The sequence below is a fragment of the Schistocerca nitens genome, chromosome 5 (assembly GCF_023898315.1).
Source record: "Schistocerca nitens isolate TAMUIC-IGC-003100 chromosome 5, iqSchNite1.1, whole genome shotgun sequence".
NCBI classification, from domain to species: domain Eukaryota; kingdom Metazoa; phylum Arthropoda; class Insecta; order Orthoptera; family Acrididae; genus Schistocerca; species Schistocerca nitens.
Genome location: NC_064618.1, coordinates 501,298,433 through 501,315,605, shown reverse-complemented (window position 1 = coordinate 501,315,605; position 17,173 = coordinate 501,298,433). Strand labels below are relative to the sequence as shown.

At 37.9% G+C, this 17,173-nt stretch overlaps 1 protein-coding gene and 1 long non-coding RNA gene across 2 annotated transcripts in view; one reads left to right on the top strand and one right to left on the bottom strand.

The window, feature by feature from the left end:
- Positions 1-868: 868 nt before the first annotated feature.
- LOC126259786 (uncharacterized) lies at positions 869-6,191 on the bottom strand. The gene is made up of 3 exons (XR_007546560.1): positions 6,030-6,191; positions 5,731-5,927; positions 869-4,223 (listed from the first exon to the last, which is right to left on the bottom strand). It is a non-coding gene; the product is annotated as an uncharacterized LOC126259786 (long non-coding RNA).
- A 63-nt stretch (positions 6,192-6,254) lies between these two features.
- The window catches only part of LOC126259785 (armadillo repeat-containing protein 6 homolog), a 108,938-nt gene continuing 98,019 nt past the window's right edge, over positions 6,255-17,173 (top strand). Inside the window, exon 1 of the mRNA XM_049956793.1 lies at positions 6,255-6,487. Within this exon, the coding sequence (XP_049812750.1) occupies positions 6,371-6,487 (117 nt within the window). The 5' untranslated portion in view covers positions 6,255-6,370. The remainder of the gene's footprint in view (positions 6,488-17,173) is intronic.

The following is a 17,173-nucleotide window of genomic DNA, read 5'->3' as shown; positions in this document are numbered from 1 at the left end:
TTTGCCATACAGTTCATACACACTTCAATACATACCCAAATTTCTTCTCTTAAATGATATGCAGCAGCTCTAATATGAGACTAGAGCACTTTTTCTAGTAACTAACAAATCAACTGCAGCAGCACTTACATGACATGTCTGTTAGCCAAGGCAGTATAACAGTGTTCCAATTTTCATCTGCTATGGGACTCATTTTAATATTAGTAAGGAGTTCTACTTATTGCTTACTTACCTTAGGTTCCAATTTCTTATTTTGGTATGGAAGAGATTTAACAGGGCAACAATGTCCCAGTGTTTTTAGGTAGCTTAGGCATAAACCATTCTACATTGAGCTTTGTTTATGTCATTCCCTATTTTATAATTTTCATTCTTTTAAATGCAAGCCTTTCTTGTCAAGCTGACAGGTATTTACAGTGGTACAAAATGAAATGATGAAGGGATTGAGACAGATCATGGAGCAAAACTTTTCATCATAGTTTGAGAAGTGTGGAATGTCTCAATCAATAAGCAGAAGCTTCATTGCTTGCCAATGACAAAGTTTTACTAACATTGAAACTAAAATTTGCTTTTGAAATCTTTGTCCTAATAAAAATATAGGCTATATATTCCTTATTCATTCATAAAAAGTATGGGAACTGGGAATGAAATAAAGCCTAAATATTAGGTACTATATTCAGAATTTTATTCCAGCAAAAAAGCTTTTCTTGATCTGTTGTTATCCACTTTGTTGAACTGCTTGTTACAGGTATACAGAAAAATTATTACAATGTGACTTTTCAGTTAACTGCCTTTTTCACAAGATTGTGGAATTTAAAAATACAGTTCTATGTTAAAAAAAAATTATATGAAATTGTAACAAAGTCCACATCATTGCTTGTTGAGAATGAAAGAAATGTCAGTCTCCTGACTGATACAAATGTAATACTATTTACCATTCCACATACATATGATTTATCACAGTGGTCTTGCATAAACCAGGAAAGTAGTCAAACAAACAAGAAAATATGCAATCATTTATAAAATATGTCTTACTACAGATATAAACGTTGTGGGCTGTAGTTTCTGTACAACACATGGGTTACATTTCAATGAAGTAGTGAAAAACCAATAACGCTCACATGCGAACACTACTCTCATTTTTTTAGGGTAAACCACTGTTGGACTAGATCACAAAAAAATATAATTTGTAATGACACACAAGCAAAAACCATAACATACCACACAATGATGGGAATGTATGTCAATGTGCCAAAAATGAGGCAATTCTATTTCTCATTAATATGTTGTCACTCGTGGAAACTTAATTAACAACACTGGCTAGAACATACTACGGCATACTCTGCCAAACAATGGCTAAATATTTCAAAAAGAAATGTATGTGCCATTTGGAAGCACACAGATCACAAGCTATTGCAGAACCAGTACTGCATACTAGTATGGTAGAGTATCAATCACTTGGAAACACTCTACATATAATGTAGTTCCAAATGTTGGTTTGAGGAAGATATATTTGAAAGGTATTACACACACACGTAAAATTATAATTGTCTGACTCCATCACACACCAGGAACAAATTTTCATAGATACACTGAATATGCTAGTACTAATAGTTTTAAGATACAGACATCACAAACATTTTGTAGCTGGTTATAACAACATAGACATAACGGAAAAGGAAGAATGTGCATCATTTAATAATTACAATAAGGTTACATTCCCAGTTTGCCTCAATATAATGAGTGCTTTATACAAGATGCCTCACACACTAGACCTCTGTGTACAAATATCAGATACTGACCTTTAAAGAGTACCAGTTTTGTATAGGTTGTCCCGATTTTATTTTCATGCAATGCATCACTTATTCTCTTGGCTGCATGTTTTTGCAGAGTCAGGAGGTATCGTGTGGCAATTGCTTTAATCAGCAGTATCATATGATTGTCCAAGGGATGCTGATTTTTCATGTGGTCTGCTAACTCCTTAAACACTGGCTTGAATATGAATTCACTAAGCACCTCAGACACACATTTGGAAAACTGATTTTTCAAAGGAACTTTAGAATTACCTGTAGTATAGCACCTGAACACTTTTTCTGCACGCACACACACACACACACACACACACACGTCAACAACATCATTCGATGGTAAAACCAACCATCCCCTACTCTTTCTATGAATGAGAGAATAAGCAACATAACTACCATCCCCTCTCAACACGGATAAACATGCTTCACATTTTAAGGTTTTCTCTAAGTGACGCACCACAAATCACGCTATATATACTACAATAAGGACTGCCACTTCAGAGAGATAAATTCCAGTAGCAAAGTAATCGTGGTCATTGTCAGTTGTCGCTGCACTATTTTCCGTGCTTAGTAACTGCCACCGTTCCGAAGTGTTATTTATGTGATCTTCAACATTGGAACTGCTGAAAGTAAGAATGGGAATATCTTCCAAAGTTATACAATTCCCTCTTTCTGATCCACGGATCTCACTATGAATTAGTAGCCTCTTGTATGCTGCAACAAACTGGCGAGCAGTGGGGTTGTTATTCCAACCACCACGACTTTGGATGGCACTAAAAAACATTTCCAAGTGGTCCTGAGAACATTTGTAAAGAGGCAGAAACTTCAATAGAGGAGCACGAGTTTGTGTCCCCACTACTTTGCTATACATGTGTAAAACACTGGATATACACACCAGGAATCCAATAAACCCTGTCTTTCTATTTGAGTCAACAACTCTCATTGCTTGAGGATTTGGACCAACAGTGAGTTCCTTGATGTACCTCTGTGCCTTTAAAAGAAATCCCTCTACAGCACTAAAATTTGCTGTATTTAATGCCTGCTTGAAACCACTTTGTAAGTGTTCTGGAATTGCAGACATCAAAGAGACAGTTGAAAATGCGTATAAATTTTACTGTTGCAGATGCCCATTCAAAACCTGGGAGTTCCATATCACAACAGTACTGTATGGCATCTGCCACAGAATTGCTAAGCAGCCAGTTTCACCTTCATTTTATTTAAAAAAAAATTAAGGTGACTGGCAGTGATCTTGTTGCCTATGTGGAGCCCTTCCTTGACCTGTAATTTATGTAACAGTTCCAAAAAGTGCCAAGAAATGACACCACCTTGCTCATCCCAAAGTAATTTTTTATCTCCTAAAGCGTTGCCCACAAGTTTCAACATATGTGGAGGGTCTAGGAAAAATGACATTTCATGATCATTCCCTTCAACTGAAAAAAGTACTTTTCAAAGTTTCACAATTGAGATTGCAGCCTAAACATCTAGCCATTGACAAATTGCTAGCTGAACCATCACATGTGAGCGAAACAACTTTCACACCACTTGAATTGGTAAGATCAATGCACTGTTTAACTATCTCGGCTTTTTGCTCACCAGTTATACCAGCAGTCAGGAAATACCCAACTGGGAGCTTCCAAGAAGCATTAATAGCCACAAGCATGAGCACAAATGCTTTGGCAATGGGCAAATTATCTGTGTCTACAGATGACCCCATGTCAACATAACTGTAATAGCATGTACCATCAAATTCTACATGTTGCCTGATGGCAATTTCAACTACCAAGCTACATAGAGTTGGAAACTTTGTTTCACGGTTACAAGCTTCTGCCGTATTTACCTTAAACGCCTCTGATGTGAAGCTAGGTGCTCCACCCACACACTGGTACCACTTTGTTAATGTTCTGGGGTGTGGAAAACATGTATTAAAACAGCGCCTAACATAATTATACGCCCTGTGGGAATAAAAATGCAGTGTTAAGGCAAAGGAGCGCAGTTCTGGGCTGTATGATCTAGGTACAGCCTGTGCCCCAGCTTTCGCAGTTTGTCGCTGCAGCAAGTCTCTCTGCATTCCAGGTATGCTTTCTAGTATATTTAGTGAACTTTCGTCCACAAGATGCTCGTCTTTCAGTACCTTAATGATAGCACTCAAAGAAGCCACTTTCTTCTTATGTCGTCGTTAGACTGCTGAAGAGTTTTAATTTGTTTTTTGTACTGATCAGTTTTTCTTATGAGGTGTTCACACTTCATCTTCAGTTCCTCACTTTCAAAGGATGTCTGACTACGTTCTGGTGGTCCTGCAGTGTACTCAGGAACAAGAGCAGGAACTACTTCATCCTGCACTCTGCTGACGGCAGCCAAAACTGAAGATGGAAAGGAAGAGCTCTCCTTCCGCAATGGTGGCTTTCTCTTCTTGTCTCCCTAAATGAAATAAACAGATGGAAAACATTAAGAACTGTTTTTAACAGATGGTTGAAGGTGTTACAGTCTTTGTCATGAACAGCATGTTACAGCCCACTAATTACTCTTCTTCTTAGTCCTTTCCAGAAATATAAATTCTATTTTTCCAGCAACTATTTATCTTGTTCATAAAATACTCATTACTCTAACAAAAACCGTTGTTGTGTTCAGCAGATAACTTGAAATGCCTCCCATGTGCGAAGCTACAATTAATACACACTTATTGAAAAAATATAAACTTTGAACATGTAAAATATTTCTGCTGGGGTGTCTTGTTTAACTATCACACTGTATCGCTATGGGTGCTGTCAGTTAACAAGTTCTCAATACAACTGGTCCAACAGTTAATGATATAAAATTGCATGTTATATCTAATTTTGCATTAGTGGTTGGTGCATATTCAATGTTCCACAGTAGTGGATAATGTTAACAAGAAGGTACTGCCAAAGCTTTTTAATCAATGATATCTTTCAATGGAGAATGTCAATGTATAGTGCATCAAACATAAGAAATGTTAATTTGCTGTGCTTAACCCAAATACAGAGTTATATTTAACACAGCTCAAGTGTTAATTTCTGTGACTTCACTAAATAATTATACCAGACAAACCTGTTAGCTTCAGTAGTCTCATAATCTAAACAGTGACCCTGAATTTTCTTCTCAGATATTCTCTTGTGTGCACAGGCTGATGCTCATAAAAAGGAGTTTCATAAATTTGTTTCTATATGACAATGTGGAGAACCAGATATCTCTTTATAACATACTGTGTAGCTGCAGAAACACTTCAGTGTTCCAGCACATCCCTTCTTAAATTCTATATACAGCATGGAATCATTCCTAGGCAAAAGCTGTGTGTAAGGACCTAATCAGGTGGAAAGTGAAATTAATGTATTCAAATGACCTGAAGGATTCCTCCCAAAATCAACATATATAAGTAAAACTAGAGCTGTATCATTTACTCCTAAAACATAACTGCCATTAACTAGCAAAGACAGTGCAATAAAAATGTTGTACAACACAGTAGACAAGACAAAGTGAGATGTTCACAAACTACTGCCTTAAATATTCACATAACTGATATAATTTACTTCACACGTGTATTCCATTACTTTCGGAGTTAGAGCTAAATAATAGAAACTGAAAACTAAGTTAGCTATACCCTCCCTCCAAAGCCCCATAAATACATCTTGTTTGTAATACGTACTGGGACATTTCAGTTACGTTACACTACTGGGAAACACTGTTCATTACCACCAATATTTACTGAAATACGGTACATAGAATGGCAAATCTACACAGTGTCCTGTTTAGGCCTATACTTTACGCCAGTTAATGTAGTGTTAGCTTTAATTTGGTACATGATGAAGACAAAGTGAGTTACTCAACACTTCGATTATCGACGATACGTACGTATTATACTGAAATGTGAACTTGAAAACTAAGAATTTAATTCTTTGAATTAACTTACCTTTTGCAAATGTTTTGGGTGTGTAGGGACAAATGATGGTACAGCATTTTCTCGGAGCCTTACCGTTGAAAGGGAAGTTCGGTCTATGTCCTCTTCTCGGAAATGGTGAGAACATAGTGCTCCATTTAGACGCACGCCAATTCTTTCTCCTCACGGCATTCTCCCACAGAGCTTTCCGACTTTCATTTTTAGGAAATCTAAAATCATACAGGAGAAAAACACGCTATAGTACAAGTACCGATGTAGCACACGTTCATTCACAATGAAGTTGTAAAATCACACTTAACAAGACAACTTACACATGAAATGTTATTCCCTTCGATTACGCATCACAATCAGAACGATTCGTACATCCGAACACCACACAAGTCCTTCCAAAAGCGAGCGACAAGCCTATGCACCCGAGCTTACAGCAGCAATGTTTTGGTCGGAGACCGGAGTGTCGGACTGAGATGGCTACCCTCGGCTTCACAGCTGTGACGTCACGGCGTCTCCCTCTATTCTTACGTTTTCAGGAAAATCTCTGGTCAGAGATGCATCTCTTTTTCATCTGCGTTTGCGTCAAACTGTGTTTTGTTGTTATGTTTGGGAGAAACTGAAAATTTTTAGTTATACAAGTTCTTTACTAAACAATACGAAAATGGTGAGAGTAATATCGCAAGAAACCTTTAACGATGTGGTGAAGGAGAATATCCAAGAATTTTCAATGTCACCGGAGGAAGCTATTGAATCTGCTGTACAGGAATTCGAAGCTCAGGTATTGCCATGCCGCTGTATAGGCAGTAAGAATGTAATAAGTGCCATTTCCAGTTGTCAGAGCACACTATACAGTGTTATTGAAGTAAATGTTGTTTTTTTCCAATCTATAGTGACATAAACTGTTAACTTTGTACCGACCGACCATCCGTCCTTCACTCTTCTCAGCAAATACCTGTGTGTATTAATGTATCAATATATATGACTTGAATGTATTAAGCTGACAGTTACTGTATTCATTGTAAAGTGATCTTTGGACCAGTAAATTACATATACCCGACTCCAGGGTTTAACCCAAGGTTTACAAGTATAGAATGCGTGGAAATACGGAAGCGTCCGATCCCACCCGTCTGCTTTGACTCATGACGTCACAAATATGGCGGAAACAAAAACAAACACACATACTTTCCACAAGAGGCCTAATGACACTAACGGGACAAGCGCGGGAAATGGGGTGTTTTGGGTGGGGGGAGGGGGGGGGGCAAACTAAATATAAACAAATTTAGACGCCTTGCGTAGCTACAACGTCTAAGTGAAGACAGCCATGCATGAATACCCACCCACCTCCCCAGGGGTCGTAACCCCTGCAACCCATAGAAGATAAAGATGCTTCAGTAGGTGATTAGTGTTTTTTGTCTTTAAAAAAAAAAATCTCACGGGATAGAACGAACAGATCAGAAAGATAAATATAATAAACTAAAACAGAAATTCGAGGAAACAGATAATTAAAATAAGTAATAAGTGTTTTTAAATTAAAAAAAAATCCTCACGAGATAGAACGAACAGATCAGGAAAGTAAATAAAATAAGATAAAACAGAACTGGAGACAGCCACACTCAAACCAAACTCCGCGCCGTCATGACGTCACACACGACAACACGTGGGATCGGACGCTTCTGTCGACCCGAATGCGTTTAGAGAAAAACTGATAGTAGCAGTAAGAATACAGTTTTATAACTGTGAAAGGTCTTTTCTGGCCTTGTGGTTGGTAGTAAAGCAACCTCTCATTGCCCTAGGTGCAGGAATTGGCGTAGACGTACTGTTTTAGTTTCACATTTAGTTTCACAGGCCCTCCTTTTTTAATTTGAGGAAGATAATTTTTTGGATTAACTGAAACAGTCTGTGCCTTGTAGCAAACTTCCAACCAGAAGGTCACCGCTAAACCTAATCTCGGGCTGTACTACAGGTCAATATGTCCACACGTCTAAGATTTCCTATTCATGTTAGAATCGCCATATGTTTCTTCACCTTGAGAGTCCCTTGTCTTTGAAGTTACAACAACAGATTGTTTAAATCCTCTTTCACAATAGACCTTCCTAGCATTGTCCCTTCGATGAAACAGTAGTAGCCAGAATACCATCAGCACATTTGTTTACCATCCATTTTCATTGTATTATTTGCTTTCTGTTGGGTCTCATCTTAACATATCATATTTTGTCACCTCCACTACTTTTGGTTGTTTGAACTCGGTTATTTGAATGTCATACTGTGATCATGATTAAATTATTGTCTCCTCATCTTGAATGAAATTAGGAGTGCTTTTGGCTTTCCAGATTGAGAGTAAGGTTTTTTTTTGTTCCCAAAGAGCCCAGATGGAATCCCAATTCAGTTTTACAGAGAGTACTCCTCTACACTGGCCACATACTTAGCTGGGATTTATTGTGATTCCCTCACACAATGAAAAGTCCCAAGCGACTAGAAAATCCATAGCTGACTTCTGTGTATCATATAAACCTCGGATGAAGGCGACACCAGGCCCTATATTCCTAGATTTCTGGAAAATGTTTAACACAGTGCTACATTGTGGACTTAACAAAGATCAGAGTATGCTGAATAGGTTCTCAGATATGTGAGAATGTCAAAGAATTCATAAGTAATAGGGCCCAGTACGCCGTCCTGGATGGCGAATATTCGTTGCAGACAAAGGTACTGTGTGGACCGCAACAAGGAAGTGTGATAGGGCTGATCTTGTCTTGCACATGTATAAATGATCTGATGACTAGGGAGAGCAGTGACAACTGTTTCTGTGACACTTTACAGTACGGGAGAGTGTCGATGTTGGGTGTCTATAGGAAGATGACTTGGACAGTATTTTTTTTGGTATGATAGGCAACAGCTTGGCTCTAAATGTGTAAAAATGTAAATTAATGCAAATAAGTTAGAAAACAATCAGGTCGGTTTGAAGGAAGACATTGAGACCCTTCAGAGGCATACTGCCTGATTTGTTACTGGTGGGTTTGATTGCCACATGAGTATTAGGTAAACACTCTGTAAACTCAAATGGGATTCCATGGCTTGAAGAAGGATTTCTCATGAATCACTATTGAGAAACTTCAGAGAACAAGCATTTGTGACAGACTGCAGCGTAATCCTGCTGCCACCAACATGTCAGTTTGCGTAAGGACCGTGAATGCAAGATAATAGAAATGAGGGCTTGTACAGAAGTACATATAGGCCTACAATTCTATTTCCCTTGCTCCACTTGCGGAGTGTAATGGGAAAGGAAATGCTTAGTAGTAGTATAAGATACACTTCTATCTGGTCAATAGTAGTGAATTAAGTTTTTGGAATGTGTGTTACTGTTTTTATTGTTGGTTTCAAGTTCAAGATTGACAAGAGATTATTTTGTTTTAAATCTATTACAAAGCCAAAATTAAAATGTCTGCGTAGAATCATCCTTCAGTTTATCTGCATTAATCTGTTGACTACCGATTCCAAGATTTTTAGTATGAATTTCAGTTCCCCAGTTGGTGTTGGTATTTCAGAAGGAACCATACTCTTTTTAGGAAAGTGTTTGTACTGTTTCCAGAAAGCAATGATAGCTTTTAGTTTTGTTTTTATTTATTTGTATTATTTCTCTGAGGCTTTTGGAAATGTCAGAAATAGTGTAATATAATAATTCAACTTGTTGTATATGTAAAAAATTGGTACCTCTTATATTTATTTTGAAAATAATCAATTTTTGACAATATAATGTGGGGAATAGATAAAAAACTCCACTGACAAAGTGGCGGCAGGAGAACACACGTACACACACCAAAGGGTTTAACTTATGCAAGCTTTCAGAACCAATGGCTCCTTTTTCTGGCAGAAGAGTTGAAGAGGAAGGAAGAGGGGTGAAGGAAAAGGACTGGAGAGATTTAGGAAAAGGGGTACTGTTCAGGAAGGTCACCCAGAATCCCAGGTCATGGAAGACTTACCGGATGGAACGAGAAGGAAAGAGATGAGATAAGAGAAGTGAGAGCTTGTACGGAAGTATGTATATAATCATATTTTCCTTGCTCCATTTGCGGGTGGAATGGGAAACGGAATGCTTAGTACATGGTAAACTTTCATCTGGTCAGAAGTAGTGAATGAAATTTTCTTTCGTGTGTGTTGTCCTGTGACTGCTTGGTGAGTTGACTTTCTCATTCATAATTATTTAAATAAATGAAGAGATTTCTCTTTTTTTTTTAAAAAAAATCGTTTTAATCATTATATACACAAAGAAAACTAAAGTAATCAGCTGCTCAAGGAAAAAACCTTGAAAAACAAAAGGAGCAATTGACAACTGCACACTGCCGTAATTAAGTATTTGGGCTGTTGCGTGCAGTGGTTACAGTATTGATTTTATGTAGCAAAACAGAAGCATATTTAGATTTGTAAATATCACAATGCAAAATAATATAAAATTCTTAACACACAGAGAACTAGCCTCAAATTATACAGAGCCATGCAAATTAGCCCTGATATATAAATGAAATTAGGATTATGTTAAATGAATCTTCCATCGTTTCTTGGTAGAGCAACATTATAATAAATGAATAGCACAAGTTTGCTTTTGTTTTACTGTATTACTTTCATTGTGTTAACTGGTACCAGCTTACGAGGCCATCATCAGACATTTACTTTTGTTCTGCAGTGTTGCTTTTATTATGTTAACCTGTTTTCGACTTACAAGGCCATCTTCAGACATTTATAAAAGTAATACTGTAGAACAAAAGCAAACTTGCACTTTTCATGTTTTGAAATGAGAACTGTTGATAGAAAATGAGAGCATGCAATGGATTGCAAAAATAACCAGTTCAATGTACGATATCATTACTACTGATGGTATTTAGAAATTGTCATAAAGACTGGCTGCTGTGTCAGGCAATGGCACTCACTGAATAATGGTTTACCCTAGCAGATCCCATTCAAAGACCAGAACTATCAGGACTGACTGCTGATTTATAGACAAGTAGCTTCATCAAGGAAATGACACTGCTTCAAGAGAACCATTGTTGTCTGCATCTACATTTGACCTATGACTGGCCAGTCGAATGCAGGATGCAGAAAAATTTTGTTGGCCAAACCAGCAGCCTTTATACTGCCCCCAGCCAGGTGTATTGCTGCCGGAGGCATTGTCCTTTCCAGTACTTGACTGTGGAAATTTCACTTTGTGCTACACCATGTATCATTATGTCCAGCCACCAACAAGAGAATGCAGCATTGTTGTTTTCTCATGGCTTGGCATCAGCTTGAACCAGCGCTGTTTCATCACTCAGCTGCAGAAATAAGGCTATGGCATACCTACATATTATTCGACTGGCTGTGAAGACCCACTTGCAGCTTAGGCTGCTTCATTCCTCCAGGAGTTGGACATATTTGACCATTTCAGTGTGTTCTAAGTTGTGACTACTTGATGGTGGAGTCCTGCTCAGCTGGCAGGAAAATGTTATCTTGAGAGATCACTTGTGGACATTAAAAGTGACGTTCAGCACCTGGGTGTTAAGAAATATGTATTGGACACTGGATGAGGCCTTTGCGGAGATCCAGTAGGAAGTGCAGAAGATGGTTATACTTGATGAAGTTTGTAATGAATACCAGGTATTATGGGCCGCTTACAATTGTCTAGGGGTGCAGTTACAACAGACCAAGGATCTGGTACTGCACATCTTGAGGAGACATACATTAGGGATGGATAGATGCAGGGGGAAGGACACCAAAGACTGTCTTCAGCACGGCTGGCACTAACAATATAAGGCATGTGAATGACATGGTCATGCACTTGCAAGTACAAGCAGAAGGAATAGAACTGTGGCATATTACCCAGCTGGCTAATCTGGTAATTTGGAGTGTGGAGCATTGAATAACATTAGTTTATTGGAGGAGGAGGAGGTGGGTTAATTATGTTGCTGCATCTATAAAAAAAAAAAAAAGTTTGATAGTCCAATAAGTAACTTTTAGTTTATGGACTGAAAGGGCATCGATAAAAACATACATGCACATGTGTATATATATTTGTGCATCGTTGTTATGATTACTTCTGAAATGTGATTACAACACATAGTTGATATGTTACTGGTAAAAGGAGATATTAAGGGTAGTCGGCCTGTACACACTCTGTTCCCCTGCTGGGTATTTTTGGCTAAAGGGTAGTATTTCTAGAATAGCGTCATTTATATTCTTGTTATCTACTGTGGTGAAAGTCAACTGTTAGTGGAATTTTCTATAATCGCCGTGGCTATCACCTTGTCTTTTAAGCCCCAGATGAATTGCAGTGATGACTGTGCTTGAATGCCATCAGACAAGCTGCAGTAGAACTCAGTATCTAAATAAACCAGGAAGCAGCCAGACTTGTGTCTATTGCAGTAATTTCAGTGAACCCTTTAATTTTATTGTTCATTTCTCTGTGTGTGTGAGGTACAGCATGTTACGTCAAATCGTTGTAGCTTAATAACATTCAACACACTTTACAAGAATATTTACTTAACACAGCAATATATTATGAGTTTCGATGCTCTTGTCATTGGCTTTCAGTGTTCAAATTATCTCACCAAAACTGCGAAGATGTGCATGACAGTCTCCATAATGTAAAATATTTTGGACATCACCTTTCTTTACAATCGTCTACATTTTCCCTGTGAGCACAGCTGCATGTTTTTCTGATAGTCAGTTTGGGTGGAACTGCAAAGACGTGCATGACAGTCTCCATAATGTAAAATATTTTGGACATAACCTTTCTTTACAATCGTCTACATTTTCCCTGTGAGCACAGCTGCATGTTTTTCTGATAGTCAGTTTGGGTGGTGCTAAGTTAACAAGGCTGGAGCCAATAGTTGATTAATAGGACATGGATTGTTGTGCAAGTGAGAGTTATGATGTGACTGGCAAAGGGGACAGAAGTAGATGATCGTAAAATAGGCCAAATACAAGGCCTTTCTGGCAGATACATTTTATATTATGATAACTACTGTGCATCTTGAAGTAGTTTTGATGAGAAGATTTGAACATAGAAAGGCCTGAACCTCAAAATAGATAGCTGTATTATGTGGACATTGCTGTAAAATGTGTTGAAACTACTAAATCACAACTCTGCTCTAAGCTGACTGCCAGTGTCACAGATGTGTCACATGATAGTACGTCAACAGGAAACAACCGAATTAGCTTGGTAGTGCAGAAACTACACTGAAGAGCCAAAGAAGTTGGTACACCTAGCTAATATCGTGTAGGGCCACTGCGGGTGTGCAGAAGTACAGCAACATGATGTGACATGTACTCGACTAATGTCTGAAGTAGTGCTGAAGGGAATTCACACCATGAATCCTGCAGGGCTGTCCATAAATCCGTTAGAGTAGGAGGTGGTGGTGATCTCTTCTGAACAGCATGTTGCAAGGAATCCCATATATGCTCAATAATGTTCATGTCTGTGGAGTTTGGTGGTCAGTAGAAGTGTTTAAACTCAGAAGAGTGTTCCTGTAGTCACTCCGTAGCAATTCTGGATGTTTGGGGTGACACATTGTCATACTGGAATTGTCAAACTCCGTCAGACTGCACAATGGACATGAATGGATGCAGGTGATCAGACAGGATGCTTACATTGTGTCACCTGTCACAATCGTATGTAGACGTATCAGGGGTCCCATATTACTCCAACTGCACACGCCCCAAACTGTTACAGAACCTCCACCAGCTTGAACAGTCCCCTGTGGACATGCACTGTCCACGGATTCATGAGTTTGTCTTACTATCCGTACACATCCATCTGCTCGATACAATTTGAAATGAGAGTCGTCCGACCAGGCAATGTGTTTCCAGTCATCAACAGTCCAATGTCACTGTTGACAGCTCCAGGTGAGGCGTAAAGCTTTGTGTCATGCAGTCATCAGGGGTACACGAGTGGGCCTTTTGTTCCGAAAGCCCATGTCAATGATGTTTCGGTGAATGGTTCTCATGCTGACACTTTTTGATGGCCCAGTATTGAAATCTGTAGCAATTTGCACTTCTGTCATGTTGAACATTTCTCTTCAGTTGTTGTTGTTGGTCCTGTTCTTGCAGGATCTTGTTTTGGCCACAGCAGTGTCGGAGATTTGATGTTTTACCAGAGTCTTGATATTCACGGTACACTCATGAAATTGTCACATGGGAAAATCTCCACTACATCGCTACCTCGGAGATGTTGTCCCACATCGCTCACGCTACGACTATAACACCATGTTCAAACTCACTTAAATCTTGATAACTTGCCATTTTAGCAGCAGTAACTGCAGCGGACACTTGTTGTCTTTTATAGGCATTGCCGACTTCAGTTCCATATTCTGCCTGTTCACATATTTCTGTATTTGAATGTGCCTACTTATACTGGTTGCATTGGTGCTTCAGTGTAGTTCACTACTAGTTGTCAGTAGCCTTCTTCACTGAGTAATGTATGTTGCTTCATAGAACACTTCATGGAATAGATGTGTGTGTGTTTATCACATATTTCAGAGTGAATATTTACCAACTTTCATGGTGACCATGTGATCTTTTAGTTAGAGATCAAGCTTTACCATAGGGCTGTAAGACACCGCAAAGTGCTGGGATATCTTTATTAAGACTTTAGAGTACTTTCCTACCTCCTCGACTGTTGGGTGTTAATGAAGACTTTAGTAATAGACTGCAAGAATGAATGGATTCCGGATGTGTTGCCAGAAGAAACTTGGGATGCAATTGAGCACCTGGAAAGAGAAATAGTACCTGGGGATGGTAGGATACTTGTAGAAATGATAAAAAAAGCAGGAGCCAGGAGATAGTCAAATAAAATTGGCACAGTTATTCACAAAATATTTGTGTGAGCAGGTGATACCAGATAGTTGAAATAATGCTATAATTATCAAAATATCCACAGGTGTACTGTCGGTCTACAGTGTAGACTGGCAATACACCCGTGGATATTTTGATTATCAAATACGCCGGGAGAAACTCAAGAATCACAAAATGCTATAATTGTTGTAATCCACAATAAATGGAGCAGGGAAGAGACAAAGAACTACAGGCCAGCTACTTTCTTGTCAGTTGTAGACAAGATTTTTTACACAAATTCTTACTGATTGAGGAAAAACTCCAGACGTCAAGTAGCCAAAATAATGAGGAGGCTGTAGAAGTGTACATAGTGCAATGAACCCATTCATTGGTTATCAAGAAAATAATGAATGTCAGTTACCACTTAGTATGTGGTTTAGAATATGAAAAGGCATTTGATTCTGTCGCTATAAAATCTGTGCTGACAGCTCTTGAGTACCAAGGAATAGAATCTGTCTACATCAGTGTTTTGGAGAATATTTACAAGAATGATGTAGCTTCCATTTGATTACATCAAGAGATTTAAAAGTTGAGAAAGAAATTTAGGAATGATGATTCCATTTCACTAAAACTATTTTCAACAACCTTGGAAAGGGTCTTCAAATCGTTAAACTGGAATGAGAAAGGAACACACACAGATAGGTGTTATGTATACTGCCTTTGATTTGTGGATAACATATTTTGCTTCATATTCAGAGTAAGCTCGGCAAAGGATGAAGGATATGAACAGAGCAATTATGACAGTGGGCCCAAAGACTAATTATAGTAGGAACAAAATCATGTCACATCAGTATTATAGAAATAACAATAATATGATTCAGGATAGATTGCTACTCACCACGTAGAGGAGGCATTAATCAGTAGACAGGTCCATTTAAAATTAGATTAAGCTATTGATAAAGTCTTCCTCCATATTTGGAATTGCTACTCAGCACTTCCTCTGTGTGGCAAATAGCAGTTTATCTTAATTCATGTTGTTGTTATTCCATCCTGGATTTTCTGAAGCTATAGACATCGTTGAAAGATTTGTATACTGAGGACAACTGAAAACAATTGGATGGACACTTAAAGAAATAAATTGGAGATTAAAAATAGTTTTGGAGTCCATTTGAGAAATGAAACCTGTATTAAGAAGTAAAATTCCAATGCGCTTTAAATGGAAACCATATAACCAAGATATACTGCCGGTAGTAAGTTACAGAAGTGAAAAATTGGCATTAAATGTGCAAACAATTAAAAAACTGAGGATAGCTCAGTGAGTAATGAAAAGATGTTTATCAGGCATAACAAGAAGAGAGAAGTAAAGACAAATAATTGCGTAAGATTTGAGTTTCAGGAACTGAAATGGAGATGTGCTGCGCACACACTCACCTTCTACATGCTTCCCAAAATTTCAGAAACCTAACAGTTCTGGATGCCTCATTGTAGGTGCTCACTGTGTGCCCATGGAAAGAATATCATCTCTTGTTGACCAACTCTAACACATTGCAAACCACTTATTTTTGCCATCTCAAAGTCATCCCCACCCCATTACCTCATGAATATCTACTTATCACTGTTGACACCACATCCCTATACAAAGTCCCGCATACCCATACCCTTGCACTGTTGAACACTATCTCAATCACTACCCCTTTCAAGATCATACCAACTCCAACAAACCACCTAATTTTTTATACCTCTGGCAAACTGTAGCCTTACACATCTCTTTGGCATTAAAGACATACAAACATGTTCACAGCACAGTGTGACAAAGCAAGCCAGGATCTCTTTACTTCCTCTGTTGTTTTTCTGTCTGCCTCCTTAAATTCATTTTATTTTCATTTTTGCCTAATTACCATTAACATACATGAGTATAAACTGCATGTCGATAAAAGAGAAATATTGGCCCTCAGTCCTAAGGAATATAGCATCAGGTTAATTTTGTGCTTAGTTTTGTGTATGTAATTAATTTACAAATTTATATTGACCTTTCCTACTTAATATCTTTTGCTACAAATCATTACAGGATGAAATCAGTAGTTGTTTTATGACTTAGATTCTATTGTTGACTTATAAACAAATATAAATTCTGTACTAATTATTAACATATGGAAGTAGTACTAACAGGATTCTTAAAGTATTTTTTGGCTATATTCGAAAACGTATTAGCAAAGCCAGTCCTTAATTAATTCCAAAATATTTACCGGGTTTGTCAAAAGTATTGTATGTATAACTATATCTGTTAATTTCATTATTGAAACAAGTAATTCAGCCTAACCTAAAAAGAAGGAATTTTTCAATGTATTTAGTTATTTGAATGAGTTATGTTTTAATTATAATTTCTGTAACTTAAACATCTAAAAATGTATAGTTTCAGTGCATATTATTGCGAGGATATATTAAGCACCGATTTTTGGTCCCAAGACAGTCAGTCCTCGGCCTATTTTCAGATGTGAAACACATATTGGTTAGATTAACAACAATACATCAACTTAACAGTGGAATAAGTGTAACAAAAATAGGCTGTGTGTTAGAACAATTAATGAAAATCTCTGTTTCATTTATTTGAAGAATAGTGTCATATGTACCGTATTATTCTGTAAGAACTGTGTGGTTAGGTTTT